This window comes from Monomorium pharaonis, chromosome 1 (genome assembly GCF_013373865.1).
Source record: "Monomorium pharaonis isolate MP-MQ-018 chromosome 1, ASM1337386v2, whole genome shotgun sequence".
Lineage (NCBI taxonomy): Eukaryota > Metazoa > Arthropoda > Insecta > Hymenoptera > Formicidae > Monomorium > Monomorium pharaonis.
In genome coordinates, this window is record NC_050467.1 from 38,850,454 (window position 1) to 38,876,829 (window position 26,376).

Below are 26,376 nucleotides of genomic sequence, written 5' to 3' on the forward strand. Positions count from 1 at the left end.
ACCGCTGAATTACGATGCAAATTCTCATGCATCTTTATTAAAGTTAAAATTATCGTTCGTTCTGATATTTTCTATGCAACAATTATGACTCACCAACTATAGTCAGACGAACAGGATGACCGATGGGTGGAGTCGTAGATATTTGGCACTCGTATATACCAGAATCCTTTTGTTGCGGGTATCTTATTCTAAGGATCCATTCTTCCGTATAGCGTTTGTGCATCGCCTCAAAACGTTGATCACTCGTATAAGTGTAGCTGCCAACTGTCAGCAAGTGAATGTCACGATGCCTTACCCATGAAACCTAAGAAAAAAACAAAATAATTTATCGATATATATAATTAATATGTGTAAAATAAATTATTTTTAATCAAATATTGTATTTTAGTATATTCTCTTGCAGCATTAGATAAAAAGAGAATCGCAGTAGTTGCAAGTGTTTTTATTACGAATCCGTAATAACAGGCTGACGAAAATATGTCGGTTTCTGCAATCTAAATGCAGAAATCTTGAGTTACCGCGAGCCGCACGTATTGCTAACTATCACCGCTCCTCACGCCCTGTTGCTCGTAAGATTGCACGATAAAACTTTATACTCTCCCTTTTCCTAGCCCCGAGAAATTTACGAGTGCAGTAGATTCGCCGCAGCTGGAATACTTCATGTCTTTGTTTAATGCTATATAACCCCGTGATGTATGACTACAATCTCGGCGCAACTACGACTCCCGTACACTGTAATTATTTATATGCGAATAGGCACGGCAAATTTGTTCATTTAGTTTCTATTAAAAATTATGAAACGGAAATAAAAACAAAGCCCGCATGATACACAATATCTATGAAATATTATATATTAATCATATAATTTTAATATAATCAATAAATTGTGTATATAATATGGTATAACCAATATAACCAATACATTATAAAATTATGTCAAAATATCTGACGGTGTGAATAAAATATAGACATTAAAATTACACTAATATAATAGAATATCGAGAATTCTGTGCGTGTGTTAAGTTAGTCCCCACACATTAAAATTTGATAGTTCTAATATGAGTTTCATTTTAAAGAGATAAAAAGTTCTCTGTAGTTTAGAAAGAGTTATGTTAATTAATGGTCGGAATTAAAATTAAAAAAATAGGGTGTTAACATCTTATCGAAATTTCAGATCAAATAGTACTGAATGGCTCAATACCTTCATTTTGCAATTATCCAAAGTTCCTAAAGCATAAAAAAAATTTCGATTAATTGAAAAAGAATTTAAAAGTTTTAAAAATTCGATTTTAAGATACAATAGTTCTGAGATGTTTCGATTGTCATTTTACTTGATTCAAAGAGTTCTCGACAAAAAAAATTTAGATAAAAAAATTAAAAAATTATGGACTGTAAACGAAATTTCAAAATCAATTAAAAATGTATCTCCTTATCATGTCACCAATCGCATGTCATCCCAAATTGTTCAACACAACACTTTTACTAAACTACAGAGAACTCTTTATCTCTTCAAAATAAAACGGGAACTCATATCAGAATTACCGAATTTTAATGTGTGGGGAGAAGGCTAACTTAACACACGCGAATTCTGTGACATTCGCCAAGTTCGAATGATGCTGGGAAGTTCTTAAAGCCGTTAATTAGAGCAGAATTCAACCGATCATTTCGAGTAGTCATAACATTCATGACCTGTGCAATTTCCCCACGTGTCGGAAATTACGTCGTAATGACAAACCTGGCGCTTTAATAACTTCAATGGTTTTTGCTACTTTAATAGACCATATTAATCTGTAAACTGCGCGAAAAGCATTTTCGCCAATGATTCGGATGCGATTTCGCGAGAATCATATTCGTTAAATGTTGTATCTGCTGTAACATCTACCTAATGGCTAAATTGAAGACAATAATTCTCAGACTGGCTAACTAATTCTCATTTCGCCAAATACCGAAACATTTATTTGTTTATTCAAAATTAACAATGGAAGAAGATAATTTCAGTTAATGAACCTTATGTCTGCGAACTCAGATATTGTATACGTATACCAGTTCATCAGTGATTCTCATTTAATACCCGGGTAATCTGTCTATCTTTGTTTTAATACCTGCATTCAAAACAAAGTCTTGTATTTCATAGGATTGTTTTCACGGAGGTTAATTAATGTAAGCTGTGGTGCAAGAGAAACCCTTTCTAAACAGAGAACGGGGAATCAGTTAAAGGTTGTTATGTTATGAAAATAGAGCATAATATTATTTTGCATAATACACATGTTGCACACGTGTGCGTAAAACACTGCGTAAATCATCGCAATGTTGATCGACTGCAGAACAAAATTTATGATGCATACTTATACTTGTGAGCATTATCGGAAATATAAATTGCGAGAGTTCCCCCATTGCCGATCTAATGCAATTGTTGCGCTCGAATATGCTGGCGTCGCAGTTAATGTACTTTTCACAAAAAGAAGGCATTGACTATCCGGTACACTCGGGGGAAACTTTCCGCGTAATAAAATTCACGATACCGCGCACGCGCGCACGAGAGAGAAAGAGAGAGAGAGAGAAAAAGAACGCGATCGTGCACAGCTTCGGCAGAAATATGCGAGTGGATAAAACCCCAAGAACGCACTGTGACTGCCATAACGGCGATTGCTGCTCTTCCTTTCTCGAATCTTTTTGCATACGCGAGACCGACTTTCCGAGTTAATATCATCTCGAGAGTGACGCTTATTCTTATTCGCCCGGGGCGCAACTTTTTCACGTAACTTCATCGTTTTCGGCTTCTTCATATCCTAATGCTTCCTCGAGAAACAGAGACTGTACGTAATTTCGTCCTCTGACTGAACAATTCCATTCTCTCGCGACACTAATACATGCATGCACACGTGTGCCCATATATATATCCAAGTGGCGAGATATTAATGTGATATTGCATTGTCATTAGTGTTCGTTATTAATGGAGCGCTAATTACATGGTTGAATCTATTACACTTTCCTATCGCGTGCACCTCTACAGATAAATGCATAATGTCAACGAAACATATTAGGTGGTACATACGTAGCTGCGGCTGACATAAATGCGAAGGTCGAGCTTTGCATAGAGATGAGACTCTGGGATTAAAACTGTGACCTCCCGACCGAGTCTGCATGAAGACATGGTCTGACAAAGATCGTCCTTTTCTACTTAACCGCTACGATAATCCCCGAGTAGTGCCGTGAACCGTTAATACTAGAGATCGAGGACGCCCGGAGGTCCCCTAGAGAGTGGAAGATAAATTCCCCGAGGGCCGTGTCCGCCTTCGAGTTAATTTACCGACCTACTCGAAACACTGATTTAACCGCGGAGGCAAAAAAATTTGTCTTACGAACCGGTGCGAGCGGAACCGATTTAACTTAATCAACGACGGAGGTTTGAATTGAAGTCGAGAACTGCTTGGTCGCGGCCTTGCAATAGTTAGATGATCATTACATAAAATATATAATATCGATAGCATGGTATTTTTATTCCTGGTTAATTCATGGGAGATCCTACTATTCTCTCTTCCTGCTTTTGGTTCCGACAAATTATGATGTAAACCGTCGTTCGTGATATTCGTTATACTTTCATTCTGTAATTTATTGATTAATCCCGCAAACAAGAGAGTTTCACGCGACATTTCGAAATTGTTGTCAACGCCGCATGTCTCAGCTCGTCGCTCGAGTTTCGTGCATTATTCGGGCAAGCCTATCTCGCGTGCTTGCGGTTTGTCGGTGGTTATGTTCACCTGCCAATACTCCGTGTCAAAACTTGAATTGCTACTTGTAAGGCTCGAGATTTCCTCGGCGAGATACGTAATTCTGATAAGCGAGCTGGTAATTCTATAGTGACATGCAATTTATCGAATCAACTTTGCACCACTGAGCAATAAAATTTCATTTCCTTTCGCTTTTTAAAAATCGGTTATTTTTATTCGTGTTTATAACATAAACATTATAAAAAATTTTTTTAAGCGTAGTGAATAATAATATTTTAAACTCACCGTTCTGTTTCCGAGATTCTTCACTCTGCACGCCAGTTGAACAGTTTCTCCAGCCAAGCCAGTGACATTGGACGGCACTGCGGTGTCAAAGTATGGATCAATTTCCGGTGTTGTATGTTCTTGAAAGGTGTCCGCCATGAAAACGCGTGATTCATACGCGATGCTCTCTGGAAAAACTATTCCAATTCTCTCCATTAGTAAAGACATTCTTGCAAACGAAAAATTATTGTAGTTCGTATAAAAGATAAATGTAAACATTATATACGTCACGCAATTATATATTCTTTAATTAGTAGTAGCATAAGAGTATATTTATTGCATTCGAGAAAGAAAAAATGTTCCAAATAAAATTATTAAATATATTTTATCTAAATCTTTTTTCACTCATATCACCAATCGTCATTTTATCGGAATATATAACCCTGCCTAGACAAAAGAAAATTGACTACTTTAAACTGAGCACTGCAGAGAGTGCATGCATCAGACCCGTTCATCTCAGTAATTTTAAATGGAGAAACACGACGCGGCGGAGCCATCGGCACGTCAGATCTATGCGAACGACTTGCCTCGTGCAGGCAACGAAGTTTCGAAAGTATCGTCGAATAGGTCGTGCACATCCTGCCTTGTACTGCGGCAAATGCAATCTCGTTCGAGTGGGTATATCTCCCGTGTTCGCGGATCGTAAGAGTGCCGCTATGTGCCGTGGAAACTCATACGTGCGTGGCGAAAAAGCGAAGTCATGTCTATTTGCATAAAAGACGTTAGTGGCATGCTGCATGATCGGGTGATTATCATTCAAATCACAATTTTCCTCGGTAGAAATATTTCGATATCGTATTGCGAACTGCTACTCGCACTGATCGAAAATGCTTGCATTGGCGCTTTAAAGTGGATTTCAGTTCAGTCAGCTCGATAAAAATTGTACTAGTATGTCCTTTGGATGTGCCGAACTCAAAATTTACGCCTAAGATTTCACGCTAATTAAAGATGTGCGGGCATAAGTGAGACATCAAATTAGAAAACATCAGGTAGTATTTGTCTAATAAACTTATTGATAGAAACGAGAGGCTTCAAACCATTTTTTCGTCGCGTTTCTATCTCATTGGTATACGCTTTAAATATATCATAAAAGCTGACATTTCTAGTTTGCGACGGAATCTTCTTTTCCTCGATCGCAGCAACAGTTTAATCGGTGCGGAGTCTCGTACTTTAATACAATATACATTGAGCGAAGCTGTTAAACCGTTAATAAACGATACGGTCGGTTGAAAGCACGGTCTTTCTCCTGTCGGCGCGAGCACCGCGCCCGACTTTGATAAAGTGATAACGATTCCACGGTCCGTATCCTTTAGGTCGTAGACTAGAGGAAGAGGGTAGAATGGGATGAGTTTTGCGAGATGAAAGGCCCAACTGAACAAGGGAGGCTGAACGGGGCACCCTCGCCTAAGCTATTTACTGTAATAAGCTTGGCGAGCCCTCAAGAGAGAGAGAGGGTCCTATGAAACTCGCAAATTAACCCCTTCCATTCCTAAGTTGCTTGGAGAAAGCCGGAGTTTAGCAACCAGTTAAATTATTATTTCTCTTGCCATTTCGAAATGCTATAAAAGTATTTTCACTTAAAGTAAAAGAGCTTTTCAGTATCGACTATCGAAAATAATCCTCCAAACAATTTTTCTCTCAAAATAAGCAGAATTTTTTTATAATGCAAAAAAAATTAAATCGACTTAGTTCTTTACACATCCATGTTTATGTACAATCACTATACCATCGACTTTTGAGAATAGAGAATTGTATTGTATTACAATCTCCAAATTCTACGTTAAAAGAAGTATTAAAGTTCCAGCGAGAAAAATGCCGATTATTTAGAGAGGACTGCATTCTCATAAATCACTATTGATCTGCATTTTGCGCATTTCCGTGAAACGTGACTCTTCGCGTTGCCAAGTCCTCCGCGCCATTGCGACATGGGAAAATTTTGATCATATAGTTTGGAAAAAGCTGAAGAGTACTGTCGAATGGAAACGTCGACACTTGTGCGCGCGAGAGCATCTCACCCTGAAAAAGTTTGAAAATGTGCCGTTCGTCGTTATATATGTATATGTCTATATCCTCCGAGAAGAAAATATCGCCAGCTGGTGAACTGCTGCCTGCGTGACGAAAATTGCAGAGGGATTTTTCTAGCCGGAAAAGTCGCGCGTAATCGACGGGATAATATTCGCGCCGTTGTTCAAACAATCGGAACTACGCCTGGCTAAGGCGGAGGTGAATGAAGGTGAAAAATGGTCGAGTGAGAAAATAAAATGAAGTCAGGCAAGCCGATGGTGTTTCCGAGTGTACCTTAAAAGAGAGAGAAAGAGAGAGAGAAAAAGAGTGAGAAAGAAAGGGGAGAGAGAAAAGGAAATCGTCGAAAGACATATGTCGCAAGAATTCCTGCGCGAGCTAGGGTATGCGGTTGAAAATTCCGCGGAAATGGATGTATCGGTGTTGGGCGGCTACCGGTCGCGACATTGACGATCGGGGTCGATGGATGCACGCGTGGCGCTCGTTTCTCTTGGATTTTCGATGCATGCGGAATGTAACCGGAGGCGAAACATTATTTACATCTTATGCGAACGTTGGCAACTCCGCGAATTGGAACTCCTCGATGTGCTTTGGCTTCTCGTGAGAAACGCCTGCCGCTAGAGAAAGAAGAGGTCTACACGATCCGCTGCCGAATGCGAAGAACGCTCCCCATATATGAGACGGCTCTCGTCGCGGAACGTATTGGTGTGTTCATTATTCAGGCAAGTTTTATCCGCCCAAAAAACGACACCATCAACACGCCGAATTTTTAGGTCGCATTATATATACATAATTTGTACGTATAACACACAGGATGTGTCACAATCAATGCATTCAGATTGCAACAATTGAACTGGGACGAAAGATTGACGTTTATGTATATTTTCGTAATTTTCATATCGTGAAAGAGAATTAGTAAAATTTTGTTACAGAAAACTACTTGCTACTTTCTAAAATCTATTATCTAAAATTTGAAGTAATATTTCGCAAAAAGGAAAGACTAACTCCTTCAGAATATTCTCATAATGGTTAACAGCGCTGCCCTGAAATAATATTCGCTTCGTCTTTAAAGTATGCTTGGCACGTTCGACTAGAAAAATGTAACAAGATAAAAAATTGAAAAATACGCCAAAGAGAAGCAAGAGAAATGTAAGCGTAAATAAGATAAAATATTTACTAATTAATAATTAAATATTTTTTACTTATATTTTACTCATAGCTGTACCTTGAATATATTTTAGTTGCGTCACACATTTATAACAAACATACCCTAAAGTTTTATTTTTTCCTAATATTATAAATAGTTGTTTTGTGTGTGCTAATTAACGTTCACGTTATAACAATTTGATTAAACATAAAATCTGCACGTCTCGTTTATATAAATATAAAATAATATATAAAAAATTAACGTTCAAACTATAGAATTTTAATTTAATTTTTGAAAAGGTTTTAATACGCCATTTAAATTTCCAGTGAATAATTTTCAATATTAAATATCGCAAGAAAGATTTCTCAAAAGGTATCTCGTACGCGCTTCGTCGTGAAAAAGAGACTACCCTCGGAGGAAGTCGTAAGACGACTGGAAAGATCCCGTGGGAATAATATCCGCCCCTCGTTGTTCAAACAACTGGGACGAGAGGCTAGGGTGAGGATAGAGGTGGTTGGAAAAAGGAGCAAGAAGCGGAAGGCAAAATGGAGAAGTCGGAGACGTGCAGCTTCGGGTACAATAGAACGTCATCTACGAAGATGTTAGCAAAACATACATCGAATGTTCCGCGACGAAGTATGACATACCGGGAGAAAACGTTCTTTACGAAAAGATTACTGAGCTTGTGGCAAGCTTACTAAGCTTATAGGCGATATAATAATGTTTAACATCAAAGATCTGGGAGTTTTAACAGCAATATGAATAAAATTAACAAAGTTACCGCAGTATACATCAAATCGACCTTTTAGGATTTTTTTTTAGTTATGCACCAAAGTTCAAAATTTAAAAATAAATTGATTAAAAAATTATACGGCGAAAAGATGTCATTAACACAACGTGTGCGATATTTGAAATATACATTTGAAAGTTGTTCTGAAACGCAGAATTACTTTAGCATTGTTTGAAACTTAAACGGATTGCATACAGTCGCCCAGCGAGGATCTGTGAACTACTTGGTGGGCTATATCATGAAAGATTATCGAAAAAGAAGAAACTGTCGTTGAAAGAAGTCGTTGAACGACTTGGCGGGCCGCTCGGGAATAACGTTCTCTCTTCTACCGCGCCGGCAGGGAAAAGCGCGACTAGACAGAAAAGTCGTGGAAGGTCTCAAGGTACGGATACGAGGGAATGTCCGGGATGTATGTACGTACATACGTACGTCGAAAACCTCGAAAAGTACAGCAGAAATTCTGTGAAAACAGACGTCGACTATCGAGGTTGATGGATGCGCTCCCCCTCCCTCGCGCCATGTGCATTTTAGGGCTCGCCGCGAGCTCGAGAGGTCTGACTGCGCGAGAAGAATGCATCGCAAGCAAATGCCACTTGCGAGTCTCGCGCGATTCTGCCTCAGTGACATGGTGAATATCGGCTCTTTTCCTCCGTAAAATACGCTCGAGTTACTCCCGCGATGGTGCAGTGCCGCGATGCCGTGGCAAACATAATAGAATTTTTGATTTCCGAAACGAGAGGGAGGGATTTTGTCAGAGCGCTTTGTCAGAGATTCCGAAGTTTTTCCAGTTAGTCAAGTGCATAGAGTTCGCAAAGAACTATTCGACATAGAATGCAATGCTGTACAAGTAGAGAAAAGTTGCTAAATACAGTAACTTACATAGTGTGCTGAAAAAAATTATCTTTGTATTGAAATAAAATAAAATATTTGTACAGATTTGATTGGTATTACAAAGGTTTTATTTGTAAAAAGTAAATATTATTAAGAAAACAAAACGCATGAAATTGATATTATTGTTGCAATTATTAAACATTCAGTTAATTTTTTCAACCAAATTATTATTCAGCGTATCAAATTTTTGTTCCAACAATAAAATTCCTCTTTTATCAATATTTTATATTTTAAATTAATGTAAGCAACGTTTAAAGATAATAAAAATATGAAATGAAAGAGAAACAAAACAGATAAAAATTTAACAAATTATATCTCGTTTAGTGAATGCTAATATTTTCAAAAATTAAATAAAACTGATTTAATTTTTTATCAATTTATATAGTTAACAATGTGATCAATTTTACATTAAATTTTTATATTTTTATAAAAGCAAGTTTAATGTAGAATATTTAACATTTATTATATAAATAAATCTTTCGTAACATATTACAAAGTCTTATAATAAGTTAATTTGTTGATTTATTAATTAAACGTTAAATATTGTAGTGGTGGTATCTGCATCAAACTATAATGTCCAACTTTTCTTTGCTTACAGTATGAAAAATGGAAAATGACTAAAAAACAACTTAAATGGCATGCATTTGACAACTCTCTTCTAATTATTTTATTCTAGACACATAGAATTGCAATAGCTTCTAATGCATTCTTTTATTCGTTTAATTCAAAAGTAATGCGCATAACACAACACAAATATCTATAAGTAATGGATGAGGGTGACATTATTGCGAAGAGGCTGGTCCGATGTCAATTAATGTGCGAAATTGCACTACGCCATTCCGGTGTGGAATTTCATTAGACTTCCAGCTAGCTATGCGTAATATTGGCACGGAAGACATATCGGAGAAATCATTTAGATGTCTTCTGATTCTAAAGACGTTTTCAAATGGAAATTATTTTTCGTTGATTAATTTGAGAACGCTATAAATAACCTTTGTTTGTGGAAAATCACATAAAAGTCCGGGAGAATTCTGTTTTCTCAAAGTTGCTTTTTTATCGACACATCATGAATACGCGTGTTCAATAGAAAGAAAAAAAATATCTAAGAAAAAGTAGCGAATCTATTTCACAACCATTGTTCCCACGGTTTCTCAAAATACAGTTCCGATAAAGTTCCTCTAGAGCAACAACATCGAGGATCGATATGTTCTTACCAGTGACGATCTAATTTCGCCTTTGCTGCGACCGTTTTCGAATTCGAGCCTCGCGGATATTATGGTAATCCTTGCATCGGGATATTGTCTGACGTTCGATCGCAGGGCATCGGAACACGTTTGGACGTTTCTGTTCGCGTGTGCGAGTGTCTACAAATAAGCTCACCGCGATATTGAGATCGACCATGTACACCGGTAATGCACCGCCGTCGTCGTCGTCGTCGCCCTTCTCCTCATCGTCATCGTCGTCGTCTTCGTCATTGTCGCTCACGTTATCGTCCTCGTCGTCGTCCTCGCTCGCAGCGACGTTCGAAGCGACCAACATCGTCCACAGCTTCTCGCTATTTCCTGCAGTCCGCTACTATCGTACTGACAGTAAAATGCAAATAGTCTGGTGCAAATGTGCCGGAATAGGTTGCAGAGCGCGTCGGCTGTTTACGAAACCGCGGCGAACTTACGTTCGGTTCTCTCTGGCTGGAAAATAACATCACCGACGACGGCAGGCTGATGGCCCACGTTTTACACACCGCGCGAACTTTTCTATGTGGCCTGGCGAATTTTATCCAGCTGTTAAGGACACCCCCGAAATCGCGAGAGACGTGAGTGGTGCTTGGCGAAATTTCAAGCGGCAGTCTCGCCGCGCCGCCAACCTCCTGCGGCTTCCCGAACGCGGTCGATGGCGAAGCGCTGCGCAAAGTAAATCACGATTTCCGGCTATCAGACTATACAGATTAATGTCACATAACGTATTCCTGCTCTCTCGCAGTTCTCACAAACGTGTTGCGAAACTTCGATGACGAAACTTTATGCGAACGACCATCCATAATCTGCAGTTACGACTCGTGCATTCCGTTGGCGCGCTGTGAAATAACGGTAGCGGTGTCCAACAATTGTGACATTCGTTCGTTTGCTTGCAACGAACAAGATATCATCATCGAAGTATTACCGCGCGTTTTTTGCGAAGAAAGTAGGAAATAACGCGCGCCGAACGGATAAAAAACAATATGTAGATGCACCAATTGCGTTGCGTTTCTACACTCGGGTTCTTTGTTTTTTATTCTAGCCAAACGCGGCGCGGCCGTTTGGATTTAACCTAGTTTTACGAGGAAAAGGGCAGTGCCCAGAGAGTCACCAGGGAATACTCGGCGAGGTAGAATATAGTTATGATAAAAGACACCACGGAAGAATGGAGTGGTTATAAAATAATTTCATTTCTCTCGCGTAACTTCGAACATTTATACGGCTACTGGAGTGTGCACATCGAGGATGCTCTAGATAAATGCGATAATCTATTTATTTAATCTATTCGAAATGACCTTTTCCAAATAAAAAATATTTAACTACTATGTTTCAGAGTGTTCAGAGATTATCATTAAAAAAAGATATTATGTACAAATATGTACAATATTCTGTTATTAAATACAATATTGTAATAACGTTAACAGCAAGTCTAAAGTTAAATCATTATTTAAATACAATTTAATTAAAATTAATTCAAGAAAAATGTATTATATGTCATTATGTACTATCGTACATTATTGTCTTGTCGTTGTCTGCACAGTATAAATGTACTTCTGTCTGTTATTAAAAAATGTAACATAATTAATCAGAAGCATTTTGTATATTTCATTAAGCCGAATGAGAAACAGCAAGAGAAAAAATTTGACACATTTTCAGAGACAGACACGGCGGTTCGGTCTTAATAAAAGATTTTTATAACTTCATAGTGTTAACAATAACATATGTACATGGAGGAAATCGTGTAATGTAGAAATCGCACAAGTTTTATCCAGCGCATTTTTTTAAAACTTATGACAAACATAAAGAAAAGTAACTTGATATTTTGCGAGGCCACAATGCCGTCGGGCAGACTGTCTCGAAAGAGTTAACTCGCGGTTTTGAAAGTTTCCCTCACGTCATGGTCGGGTGTAATGCGGAACGAGAACGGACAAAAAGGAAAAAGAAGGCGTCGATATCGATGGAAAAGCGATGAAGTACGCGAAGACATAAGAAAGAGAATATACGGTGTCGAGCGTGTGGAAAATCGTTGGGTGTTCTTGTGCGCTGATCGATATTTGCTTCACGTTTCGTTCTTTGGTACATGGTCTTTATCGGTACCATTATCCATTGCATATATATGTGTATGTATGTGTGTGCGCGTGCGTGCGTGTGTGTATATTTTCCTCTCAAAATGGTATATTGCTATATTGATTACACTTGTCACAAATTTACAACTTACGTATAATGAATAAAAAGCGTTTAAGATATAATACTTTTAAACTATAGCTTCCATAATTCATACAACATAAATGTAAGATAACAAGGAGATATTATTCCCTCAAATCGATTTTTATCGTAAATTTTTACTAGCAATAACAAATTTATTTGTAAATGTATTATTACTATTTTACAAGAATTAAATTTAACGTATATTTCATAAGTTAGTTCAAATTTTGTTTTTTGCGTTTATATAATCGCATGATCCGCATAAAGAGCTTTAAAATACTAGAAAAATTAATTTTTAGAAAAATGTCAGCGACACGTTGTTAATAACGTTTGTGTTGATTATGCCAAAGTTAATACAGCGCGTTTCCACACGTAGTTCACGTAGTCGTATTGGGTTAAGTTATTTTTGCGGGACAAAAAGGCATGTGTGATGGATGAAGTGCGGGAGCGTCCTTACGTTGCAAAATTCATTTTATCCTCGCGTCTCGACTCGGCAGTGGGCGAGCCGCAATAGTGTAAAACATTATTCTACATTACACTTCACAAGGTGGAGAGCGCTTGGTGAATTATTCCGGCGGCTTCTTCTTGCCGGGTTTGGAGGCTGTGCGAGTTAGTAGCGAAAGGGCGCTCCAACACACGTGGAATTGCAGTCGGTATTGCCGCACGAGTGCATTATCCGCTTGAATTATCGCATGTTTAATGACCGGAGTTTCGGATAAAACAAGATTTCAGACAATTTCTCGCGGCGCAAACAAGCTTGTCGTGTTTCCGAACTAACAATCTGTCGCACGTTGACTTTTACCATTGTCAACGCAGCGAGATGAATTTCTAAACATGGTGCGATTTATCAAACAACGGCGCAAGGGAAATATTTGCCTGCCTAATACAACGCTATTATACCTCGTTTGCAATGTAATAATATCGCGGGATAGCATGCAATTTATTTATTGCTTAAGCTCACACAAAGCTTTTTACTTGCAATTTTAAGCTCGTGACAGCAAACAATATTATACTAATACTTTTCTTTTCAAGTCCACCGTCGCGTGTTATTTCAACGTGAAGCTCCATGACGCGATGTTACATCGAAAACTCTTTTGAGTCAGATAAACACGTTAAAGATAGGTAAGACTTTATGAAAATGTGAACGACGTGTGTGTGTGTTTCTAAAACACGGAATGCGACGGATGATAGCCAAAAGCCGAGAGTACGAGATCGAAGAAAGAGCTATATCCGCCTTTAAAAGAGAAAAAGAGAGCTTGTTGTTCGAAGATTATTGACCCAAAGCTCATTCAATGTGTCTGAAACGGGAGGTACGGCTTTTTGTGCGCCATAAAGCGCCGCGAGTAATCTAGAAAAGGGTCGCGCCTGATTGAATCAAACCAACGGTGAAGGTGACGTTGCCAAGACGGCCTCTGAAGACAGAGGGTTTGATATTAATATGAAATTGCTCCCGGTCCCTTTTGCGTCTTGGGGATACCTCGTGCGCAAAATTACCTAAAGTTAGGGTGGTAATCAGGTATTTTCTCTGCCGCTGCTCCACCCGGGTCAGAAAAAAATTTATAGGATATGATGACGTGCTCAAATTCGCTTCATAGAATTTGAATGAACATCCGCTATCTAATCTACATAAGAAGTACATGTTTTTTGTAAACTTTAGAAGATATTACGGAAAAAATAGATGGTTTTTACTTATTAGCAATTTACGTGATATATATACACGAATTAAGATCATAAATATTATTTTACAAAAGAATTAAATGAACATATCGATAATTAAACTCGCTCTTACATTACAATTATAATCGTTGTTTGAACTTTTGCATTTATAAACGCGTCAAAGAGCCACGATCAAGTTCCGGAGTTTTTCAAGACATCAAATGAATCTATTTCCGAGAAATAAAACGGGTGCCCTCTCATTAAGAACTTTTTTTATCTTTTCCATTATTGAACAAAGAGAGGTGCCCGGCGATCTTTATAATACTTCTTTGATACTTACGGATCGATTGACCGAACCGAGCTTGACATTCTCCCTTTTTCTAGAAAATTTTTAAGAATTTTTTGCTTCACAGCGACGTCTCTCGTCTTTTGCCAAGTTGTATTCAGATCTCATCTACCGACGTACTTTTATTTCTTAAACATCTTGGTTCTTTTCAACGATACACGGCAAAAAAGTGAATAACTAAAAATTAAGAAAATTTTAATAATTAAATCTTTTTAAACAAGTGTTTCATTCTTTTAACATGCAAAGACACTTTAAATATAAAATATGAAAAAATATGTGTCTTTATATTTATAGTATAAAATATTTAAAATATCCAAAACTCATTAAAGGAGAACACTTGGTTGTGTTCCCTTGTAAATAATTTATCGAAAAGCTTTTTTATATAACTGCTATTTCATGTTATTAAATGTAGATTTATCGCATATATCGGATCATGCAAAAAATTTCGTTTCGCGCGCTAAATAAAAGTTAATTCCGCTGTCGTTTCAATTGCCATTTTTCTACTTTATGTAATATTACGACAGCTTACAGTAAGAATAAATGGGAAGTCGATGCTGCCGAGTCAACTTAAAAAGCATTTCGAGACGTTAGCTGTGAAATGTAGTCATTTTTCCGTCGAGAGGGATGATTTCCTATATCGTTACGTTCACCGATTCGGCCGAGTGTCGACGATTAATTTGATAGAAGGATCGAGACTGGAGGGTAAAGTAAAAAATATACGTTTCTACTCTCGTAAAAGGGGGATATAAGATGGAGAAGTAGCAGCATCCTTTTGTGACTTTCCCATCGTATCACGGTGATGTTACTACAAACTTCTTGGAGGATGGCTACGGCAGAAATCCTTTCCATATCACTTCTTCACACGGAAGAAAATTTAATTTTGTTCATTGATATTGTCACAAGTACTTTTTTTTACGTGATCAAAACAAATGGTTGCTTTCACCCTTAACAAAAATATGTTATAGAGAATATCTCACTTTGTCGCGTATTCATATTAGAAATATATAAAACAATCTGTATGTAAATATCATTTTTAAATATATTATATTATATTTGTATGTAGAGAAAAGACAGCGAGACAGGCAGACAAAAAAGTATAAAGTAGTTTAATGTAACGTTATATCTTCTTTTTAAAGCGAAAAAACGTTTTTCATAAAAGTTTTAGTAAAGTGTTCCCCAAGAGTTGCATATTCATAGAAAAGATTGGATCGCAGTCCCGAGATGATTTTGTCTGCGTTCTCGTTGGCACAGTTCCAATATTAATCTTACAAAAGCCGAGGAAACATGATGGAAAATTAATGTCTTTTTCGAAATACGTATTAATGTATGAGGATGCTGGTGGTCTTCCTTAAATTTTGAATTTTTCCAAAAGAAAGTAATATACGCGTCAAGAAAAATTCATTTTCCTTCTTTATGATTTATCCACGCCAATATTATCGAAATATGCTTCAAGAGACACTTGTATGCCGCAATATTCGCTATTAGAATCTCCACAAATTACATATTACACATAACATAGACAAGCGTTATGTACATATTTGCGTATCACATCCATATTGTACGGCGTACATATTGCCACTTTCCAACTGTTGAGTTAATGATCGTAATTAACATCGATACTACAAAAGCGAGAATATTCTGTCGCCGATCGGAATAAAGCAGCGACATGAAGATACAACGGAAAAAGGGTCCCTGTAGAGATTTTTTTTTCGCTGTGTTCCGAGAGAGATATGCGGCAGTAGCATTTTTGTCGTTCGTCCCGATGACCAGCGTCGATACATCCATACGTGGCATGGTATAGCCGTTATAACGAGCTCGGTCCGGAGCGAAACTCTCGTGCACTTGTCCAATGAATTCGTTTAATGGAGGCATTAGAGCATACCTTTCAGAACACGTTTTCCGGAGGAACGCCGTTACCACCGCGTCAGTTTTATGCCGCGCCGCAACAATGCACCTGCACGGAGAAGAGAACTCATCTATGCTAACGACATTTTACGTACACGGAAAACAGAATTGCTTTAACGTGAAGATCCCCACCGAGTTCCGAAATCAATGTTGTTTTTAATCACGATCCTCCCTCTGTACATTCGCGCGAAGTAAGATCTTTTCTTCTTCGAGTTCCTTTCTTTCCATTGTTTAGTTTCCTGGGAGATTTCTGAAGATATTTTTATCAAGGATGTTTCACGCGAATGGATCATTGAGACTTCGCGTCTCTAGTAAAAAGTAAACGATTATTTTCTTCTATTATGTAGAATATACACATAATTCGTATAACACGGTGGCGCACTCTCGTTATACACAAATTCGATCTAAATGTTGGTATACGGAATATATTCATCTCTTAGTAAAAATACAATCTCGAAAGAGAGAAAGATTATTAAACAATATAGTTAGAAACCTTAATATCTTTTATTTTATAAATATCTCGTACATGAATGCATCGACAGTTTGAAAACATTCAAAAGAAAAATTGCTGCAAAGTTTTAATTAATATTCATATTCCCTTAAACGTTGCCCTTTCTTTTGCGCTCAATAAGATGAAAAATTGCAATATAAATGATATAGATTTTTTCTTTTTCTCCCGAGAAAATCGACAGAATAAAAACGAATTATTGTAATACGTATCAGAGTAGTAATAGCGACTACGATCTCTGTCGTATCTTCGAATTGAAAATGCGATGCACGCGCATTTAGCTTTTCTCTGTTAAATTAAGAAATAAATCTACTTCCACTGAAAGAGTATTTCTCGCGATAGTAGCGTTCGGTGGAAATTACCCTCTCTAACAGAATCCCCCGTTTTTTTTTTTTTTCGAGATATCCGGCATGTACCTTGAAATACCCAACTCATCATTGTCAGCGCGCGGTGCATGTTAGCCGGCGAACTCATCGATAGAACGAAGCATATTCGTCTTGCTCATCGATCTATTTTCATTTCGAACACCGCCCCTTCGAATCAACGGAATAGCTTACCCTGTGCCAAAAAAAGAAGACGCAATCCATTTTCATTTTCCCCACAACTTCCAACTCTCGCGGCACAACGACGATGCAGCCGGAATGGAGATAAAAAAGAGAGTAATAATTGCCATGCTGCTTTTCCGCACGCGTGTACGAACGAAATATGTATCTTGTGTCGATTAATAAAGTTTCATACAGATTACCGTTTTTACGATTCCGCTGTTTGAATTATTTAATTCAACGAATTCTATATTCTATTTATTACACGTTTTTAAAATAAATGTTTGACATCCTACAATAAGAAAATCGACGCATAATACCAGAAATAATACAATAGAAATCGCTAAAAGGATAATTTTTTATTGCGAGAATATTGTGGTGCGAATTATAATTTTTAATTCCTAATTGTTTTTTCTACAATTATTTTGAATGAATAAATAATGCGAATAAATAATGAGATATGGGTAAACATGATAATTAGTTGCAAGATTTATGTTTTATAAAATAATAATGTTACGAGATACATGAAATAGCTCTCTCCATACGAACAGTAACAGAGGGACTTTGTACAAATAATAGCGTGTACATCGTAATAACAAACCCCAACGCACCAACCGAATATTGTTTCCCCGAAATATTTAACGCACTGCAAAGTAAACGACAAATTTCTATTTCATGAACTTTAAATTAATAGTTAACGATTCATATACAGCTCTTCGTTGCTAATTAAACCGAAAGCTAGAATTATAATAATCACACACGCGGAATGAGTGATTGCGTTTCCATCTTTTATCCAGCTTTCTATTAAAATATAATCATATATAAAATGTAAAAAAATATAAAAATTAATAATAAAACTCGAATAAAAATCATAATTGTTATAATTTTTAAATTGTCAATTTTATTTAAATAACGCACTATATTTTCTTCCACAATAATTGCAAGAAATCGGATTTTCAACGGATGGAGTGATTTGATTGTCTAGACTGTCTAGATGTTTTCAGACTGCAAATTATACAACATAATCTTGTCATCTCGATATAACAACGACAGTGTTCGTTTTCAAAATAATAAAAGGGGAGAAGATTTCGTGGCTGTAATCATGGTTCGTATAGTAAAGTTGCCATCGTCAAAGAAATAGGACACTAAATAACAGCGGCAAATGGCTCAAGGTAAAACTGGAAACGTCGCGCTTAAGACTCTCAAAGAAGCCTCCGATTTAATTAGACAGAATAGCATGCAGGGACAGACAAGAAAGGGATGGTAAGAGAAAAGGTGAATGCGACAGGGGACAAGTTTCCTTCGCGATTTCCTCATCAGAAAGGTAAATGAATGGAGTGGTTCTTCTCGTCGGACGCAACAATGTGCACCTGCATTTCCCTTTTACTGTCTCTCTAATAGATATTGTCAGCGTTTCTCTGCACCATAACATAACACAAAGTACTAATTAAGCACGTCGGTGTCTGCCGTACGCTGCATAGCTGAATAATTATTTCATTACCTTTTTGATTTGACGCTTTGATTTTTATCGAAAATAATGCGAGACACCTAATTGTAAACTGGCTGCTCGTTTACGTGTACGTACATTTACGTGTCCAATAAATATTATTTCTATACATAATATGATTACATAATTACTGTATAATATTTTAACAACAAATTCTGCAATTCTGCAATTAAAATAAAAAAATCGCAACACGAGAATATCAAAGTTTCAATAATTTCTGCATTACAAATATGATATTTTGCCCATCCTGTTATCCGTTATTGATTTTAGCAAATAACTAATATTACAGCAAATAATATCACAAAGCCGGTTAATTATAAATTTTGTACTGTTACGCGCAAGCTTCTGTTTCTAAAGAAAAGTCACAAATAAACGGAATTAATTGTTCTTCATCTTAGATGACGTTAACGAGTCAATAAAACAAAGTGCGATGGCTCATTCAACAAAGTTAATTATAACCTCGACATTTCTCGTATTATGATTGCCAGTTTCAATTAATTGGCAGACTACGCTATTACAACAGTCGCGGAATATTACGTACGGAAATATTCATTGTGGACAACTGGAAACAAATCCACATATTTTGTTACGCGAATACGTGGAGTCCATTATATAAATTACACATTCATTTTACAAGTACGTTACTTACTTACGCGAGACGCAGACACTCGGTATTTTTCTCTTCGTCATCTACACAAGGCATCCTCGTAGTATTGATGCGATCAAGTTTCATTGTTCGCGTAATGGGGTTCAAGACACTGATTCATTACGTTTATTTCTGCGCGTTAAATATTTGGAGGAAGCAAGCGTGCGATCAGCGTGCGATTTTGGCGGAATGTACAGCGCGCCATTATTTTCAAGATCTCACGTCAACGTCCGGGTGAACGAGCCCTGGACGAATCCGAGTGAACCGCTTATCACTTCTTGAGGTGCCGTCGCGGCGAGATCGAACACTGGAATTATTATATGGTATTCCTCAGCCACGCGATGATTGTCTCGCAAACGTCGCAGCGAAAATTGTCCGGCAATGTTCACATCATTTCGGCGCGCGGGACGAAGCAGTGCTGCCATTCGCGTATATATATAAATATAATAATTAAATTTTAATAGTAAAAAAAAAACATTTGAAAGAATAATAAGTTTTCCTGCAAGTATCTAGGTATAGAGACATGTTCGATTACTGGGGCATTTACCTTACTATCAAACGTTCAAACGCTGGAATTATTAGGTATTATTAATTTACGCGATTAATTATACCGCATAATTCGCAAGCAATTATCCCGTATAAGTAATATCAAATTAATAGCTTACTCGCCGTGATAATATTCTCTCTTGTGCCACTTCGATACTCCAACAATTCGATTTCCTTATCATTACTGTGATTGGAAGATATTGTGCTCAAAACCTTAGTATTTCAGTTTAATTAATTTATTACTATTTTCATAGATAGAGTCTCGGAATAATACACGTGTCGTCGGATGAAACAGTGAAAAGTCATGATGTATTAATAATATTGCTTATTAAATTTCGCACATACCTTGCGTTTAAAGGAGTATTTCGCGATTATAATTAATCGTATTTTCATAGCTATTGTATGACTGCAATCAGGGAATGTAAGGAGAAACCTGGGAAGCATCGAGCGAAACAAGGTGCGTAATTTTATTTCTTATATATAATATTATTTAAGTATATTATTTGTGTTTGTGATGTACTGCTTGTTCATTTTGATTGCCTATATAATTTATAAATAATTAAAAAAAAAAGCCTATTTATTTACATAGCATTAAAAAAAAATAGTTTAAGAAAAGTTTTTCAATTAATCATACGTAATAATCTTTTTGAAATATTGACTTTTTTAGTCATTATTAATAATTGAATATTATATTTTCGTCTGTTGCAGTTCAACGTAGTTTGCAATGTAATTTTTAACTCTGCTGATTAATGTCGGGAGTGTCGTTTAAAATGTTGCGGAATTAACATCGGAAGTGCCGATCAAAATATTATGCGATTCTAATTGTACTTTTCTGATCGTACTTTTGCGAGTGTTGTTATATGACTATAATCAAGGAATATAATTTGAGAAGAGGAGGCCTTGGGAGGCATCAGGCAACAAAGGAGCAACTATAAGGTGGTGATTTTATTTATATGTATATATTATATACATTATTAATTTGCGATATATTTATGTGTTTGAATTATCTATTTAATTAATTTAAGAAAAAGATTTATTTTCTGTATGGAATTTTAAAAAGTACAGATTTTTTAATTACATATAGTTATCTTTAAAAAAAATAGATCTTGTACAAAAAAACAAAAAAATTTTGCTTTCGCAGCAACAATTATTTTTTGAAATATTAGAATAATTTGAATATTTTTCTGTTATAGTTCAACGTGTAGTTTTACAACGTAATTTGCAACTCTGCTGCTGCGCGTCGTAATGGTGAGTCATAATTTTTATTTTATTGTGAAATAACGAATTTGTGAAAATTTTATCATATATATTTATGTATAACATGTAAGATATATTTTAAATTAAAAATAATGAAAAATATTACAGATACATAAATTACAGATCTTGAAATAGATGGGCTAGTATAGATTAACATTTAGTTTTAAAACACTTTATGCAAGATTTTCAAGAAATGTATTTGAAAACTATGAGTATGATATATTAAAAATATCAGACAACTTAATTTATTAAATTTTTGAATTAACAATTTAAAAAAACAGAAAAAGTACAAATAAATAAAGAACAAAATAATATAAAAATATTACAATTAAAAGATATATATAATATCATTATTCTCTCTCAGATAAAGCTTTTAAATACATGTATGTGTATAAAAGTTTCTTCACATTATTTTCATATTTTATAAAACATGAACATTGTAAACTTTTTTACATGCATTTTAAAGATAAAAAGTTTATAAATATATATTTTTAAAAAATATTAAAAAATAAGACTATATTATTTTGAATAAATGTGGTAGGAAAACATTATAAATACTTGAATCATCTTAAATATCAAATCATACGTTTCCTTTTTCTAACAATTCTTTCAGAATAAAATGTATATAAACTTGTATTAAAAAATTAAGAATTTATAGATTCATGTTATATTTATATATTTATATGTTATAAGTATAAATTAAAAATAAGAAATATTTCACTGTTATTGGATATTACATTATTTTACTAACGATTATTTTATTTATTGCTATTGGCACAATTTGCTCTTAATCTGCCAGCCCATCTATATTTATTAACTTGAAACAGTGTTTATGTCATTGATCGATTTTATATCTACATTGAAGCACTTAATTTTGAAATAATATTGAAAAATGTTTGAAATAACTTTTGTATGGTTTTGAAAAGCCGTGCGTGTACGTAATTCTCATCGCAAATTTCCATTAGAACATTTGTGCTTTTTTAACTAAGATAAAGGCTTTTTTAACTAAGATAAAGGTCATCGACATTTTGCAGTCTGTTAAATTTGCCATTCTCTAAATTGCAAATATTAACTTGGCTCAAACTAAATTTTGCGATTCAAACAAAATTGTCCGTGCAGAATTTTCGTAATAATAACTGTCTCGCGTAATGCGGTGCGCCACGAATAAATTATCTTTTCGACGAGCCATTAGAGAGTCGAAAAAGTTTTTATTATTGCGAACTGTGAAGCGGTAGTCTGGATAGCAAGTGCCAAAGAAAATTGCTGACAACCGTAGACGTGTCGTCGTGATAGGGTGCCAGCAATTTTTACTTATAAGCCTCTTAAAAGCTTTAACGTTTAATTAAATGGGCGAACGCGCGCCTACAGATATATAAAGAGATTCTTTCCATTATTTGCTATATACATTGAACGTATTGCGGAACGAAAACTTCAAGAAGTTGCCAACTGAAATGTAATTTGGCTCCCCACGGTTTTCCGCTTCTCTAATTTGGAACCTCTTATTTTCGAGAATGGTTCATAAAGGGATCGCGTAGTTAGCGCTAAATGCGGTTTTATATCGTTCCCACTTCTCAGCAGAAATTCTCGAGAGCCGAGCGGGTTTCTGAATAACCATCTCTATATATGCGCGTCGTCGATTTTCGTCGTACGACGCGACCGACGGCACAGAACCGTTTCCCCAGAAAATATTGCATCGGGCGTTCGTATTCCCAATGTAAACTCTTTGGGATGCAAATTTTCCTTTCCTGCGTCTGCTCGTATCAGCCCCGTGGCGTAATAAAGAAACGCATATCGAGATGAACCACTTTCTTCCGCTCTACCCATCGATCGATTCATTTTACTTTCCGCATCGACTGTTTCTCAGCCATCAGAAAATTTCTACGGCATATGCGAAAATGAAGCCTGCTCACGTAGCCAACATTGGCAAATGCATCGACAAATTTATTTTATGCAAAACGGTAGACGTCAAAAAGAACTTCAGATGTTTACTAATATTCCACTAAGTCCTTTCCTCTCTTTAGGCATCGGTTCTTTTTGCTCTCATATTCATGTTACATCCTTCTCTCAATCAATCATATATTACTTCACGAATAACATGAAGATCTGAGCCTATTCGCTGTTAGTTTGTGCAAAGTATATGTATGAAAATAATTTTTTTCTATCAACGTGTCGCTTAATTTTTCAACATCCAAAAATTTAATCTTGTGAAATCACTTACAATTGAAATATCTCTGCTTCATTTTACATTCAAAAAGATAAATATGACGCAAATAGTGCGAGTTCTTTTTTTTAAATTACGTTCCGCTCGGAACGAAGCACCGTCCGCGTGTAAATTGTAAGAATATCGCGTTTCAGAGAAATGAAATGGAGATATTTCTTATAAGCCGGATGATTCGACGATGTTCTGAGGCAATGGGAAATATTGATATCGAAAGGAAGGGAAATACGATCGAGTCGAGAGAACCGATTTTCTTTCCTTCCTTCCAGAACCGCGGTCTCATTATAGAGACTAATGGCACAGTAAGTTCGTATACCGCATGAACGATGGATTTCCTCCTTTCCTCGATATTTTTCATTCGCTACTTTGAAGCTAGTCAATTACCCGAAGTGTGAAATACTTTTGCTAAAGTACGTCAAAGTGACATTCTTTTTTTTTTTTCAACTGCCAATAGCTCAAGTTATTATTTATCCGCTTGTATGAAATATTCATACCAACTCGGGAGAGATCGCTTGTTAAATCGTCTCTGTGCGTTCGTCTATAATGTAATGCGCCAATTGCAACAAATTTTCCCAGGCTTACAAGTCAGTTACAATTACGGAAGCAATTTTTTCGGAAGGAATGCTTTATAGTTTTACGGCGTAGCGTTCTTTCACTTGTTGAGCGCGAAAAGCTCCGTAGGATTGTACACGTGAATTATTCACTTTCTCTTAGCGAGTGCATACACACATACACGTAGATACACACATACATTCTTCTTGGTCCTACCGCCTTTATATGCTCTCGATGAAGGATGTTACGATCAGAGACCGTCATCGGTTTGCACGGGTGATCCTGTTATAAATTTCGGATTCGTTGGCGAAACGCAACCATATTTTCCAAATCCTCCGCCGGGGAAGGGAGGAGAAAAAGCTCGTTTGATATTGGCGATACAGCAGCGCCGTAAATTGCGCTTTGATATATCATGACGATCGGTGGATATTGCGCGTGCAACGTTATTCTCGGTCTGATCTATGTGAGCGCTCGCCATTGGGCAGGACTTTTTGAAAAACGCCTGACAAGGTGGAAACAAAAATATTTGCTCGGCGGATTGGCGCTAGTGATATCACGTAACGGATATTGATTCGCGTTAACCGCGGCTACCTGCGAATTGATGAATTTTCACCCTGACGGAAAATCTATTAGCCGTTTCATAAATCAAAGAACGTTTACTCACTCACGGGGGTCTAGGAATTCCCTTTACCTTCGGTTAACCGCTGTAAGCGGACGTATTACGTTGTAGTTATCCCTAGCGGTGCCTGAGAGTTACTCACTGCAAACGTAAACTGTGCAAACGTGCCAAGTGCCTTCATCACGCTCCACAGTTTGCGAAATGATTAATGTAGCGCAATGGTGGTCGGTTTTCTGCGTGTCAAAGAAATTTAGTTAATTCAGCCGTAAACGTGACAAGTTCCGCCCAATCTCATCTCAAGAGTGAACAGGTGAGGCGCGAATTCTTTCTTCCCCAATCGCGAGATCTATTCAAACGTTTAGAATTGACGATTGAATCTCTGCTCTATTTGAATCCGGAAATTTACTTATTTGCAACTGGCAACTTTGGTTCGCGGGAAGGGATAATTAAATTTGCAAAACGCCATCGAAGTGACAGTCCATAGTGGGATCATTTGTGAAAGGCGCTTTATGATAAAATCAAGTTGATACGTTTAATTAACGAGCAATGCCAATTAATTAGGTACCTATAATTCGTCCTTTCAGACAGCGAGCCAGCCCCCTTGCGTAATACCGCAAAAATTTTACCAACGCAAAAATTTATGATCTTTCACTCAATTTCATAAATGATAGGGTTCATTGTCAAAAGCAATATGACTCTTTTCAAATCTTGTTAAGTGTATTCGGGAAATTTATTTGTAACACGTGTTGCGCGTCTGAATTAAAAATTGAACAACGAATTTTTAATGCCGCCAATGGAAGTGGGTCGATCTCGGAGAGGTCGTACACGAGTTAAAATACGGCGGTCACGTTTAGGATGGCGTTCCTAATTAATTAAGTATCTCGGGAGAAAATTCGTCTTCTAAGGCTTTGTAATGAGGTGCTTTGCGGGAGTACTCGGAAAACTTAATAGCATGGGGGAAAAAGAGCTCTTTGTCCATCCGACTCGCTTAGCATACAATGCGGCGAATCTTCCCTCGAGTTTACTCGCCATTATTCGTTAAGTTGGACCCCATTGTTTATATTGGTTGTAAAATTGCGATATCCCTTGTTCGGTGTAGCATCGGCGAATGCGGCGAGTTATCGAAATGCATACCGAACTCTAGTGAATTTCGCGAATGCCTCACGGATAGAAGTTTGCATTTCTGAATACCAATACCGTCAGCGAAAGTTTTCTTCCTCCTTCTCTTTCCGGTCGCTCCTTTCTTACCGGAGCACCTACTTGTAAGAATCTTATCGAAAACGTTACTTCGAAATGAACTACCGATCGAATCGAGATTTCAGGACGAGCAAAAAAAAAGCACATCGAGCGGTCGACGGCGGCGCTCAGCGAAGCTCGGGGATTTGGCCCTTTTACGATAAGCGCGACGATGTTCGATAATCCGTTGAAGTAACGACTTCTTCTAGGATCAATGATGACGATGGCTCTAGAAGTAATCCATTCTTTGCGAGCTAAGGATCATAAGATTATTAATAATCGTCGTAATCATTATAATCATTCTGTATATAGGATAAATTGTGAACGTACATTTATTCACACATACATACACACGCAGTACACGCACACCTATTTATATAAATTTTTATTTGTAATAAATTAGATTATTAAAAAAATATTAGTGGCATCAATTGTTCAAATGTCAATACTGTGCACTCGAAGCCGATCGGCTAGTTGGAAACTTGAAATTATT

The 26,376-nt window shown here is 36.7% G+C and overlaps 1 protein-coding gene and 1 long non-coding RNA gene across 13 annotated transcripts in view; both read right to left on the reverse strand.

Annotated features, from left to right (window-relative positions):
• The window catches only part of LOC105837737 (zwei Ig domain protein zig-8), a 60,373-nt gene that overhangs the window by 23,491 nt on the left and 10,506 nt on the right, over positions 1–26,376 (reverse strand). For all 12 annotated transcript variants that reach the window (XM_028191706.2, XM_036285900.1, XM_028191702.2 and 9 more), the window contains 2 exons: positions 4,017–4,192; positions 94–304 (listed from right to left, as the gene is read on the reverse strand). In XM_028191706.2, coding sequence (XP_028047507.2) covers positions 94–304; positions 4,017–4,192 — 387 coding nt within the window. The remainder of the gene's footprint in view (positions 1–93; positions 305–4,016; positions 4,193–26,376) is intronic.
• On the reverse strand, positions 9,862–10,607 carry LOC118645238. Its single transcript, XR_004963012.1, has 2 exons — positions 10,578–10,607; positions 9,862–10,488 (listed from the first exon to the last, which is right to left on the reverse strand). It is a non-coding gene; the product is annotated as an uncharacterized LOC118645238 (long non-coding RNA).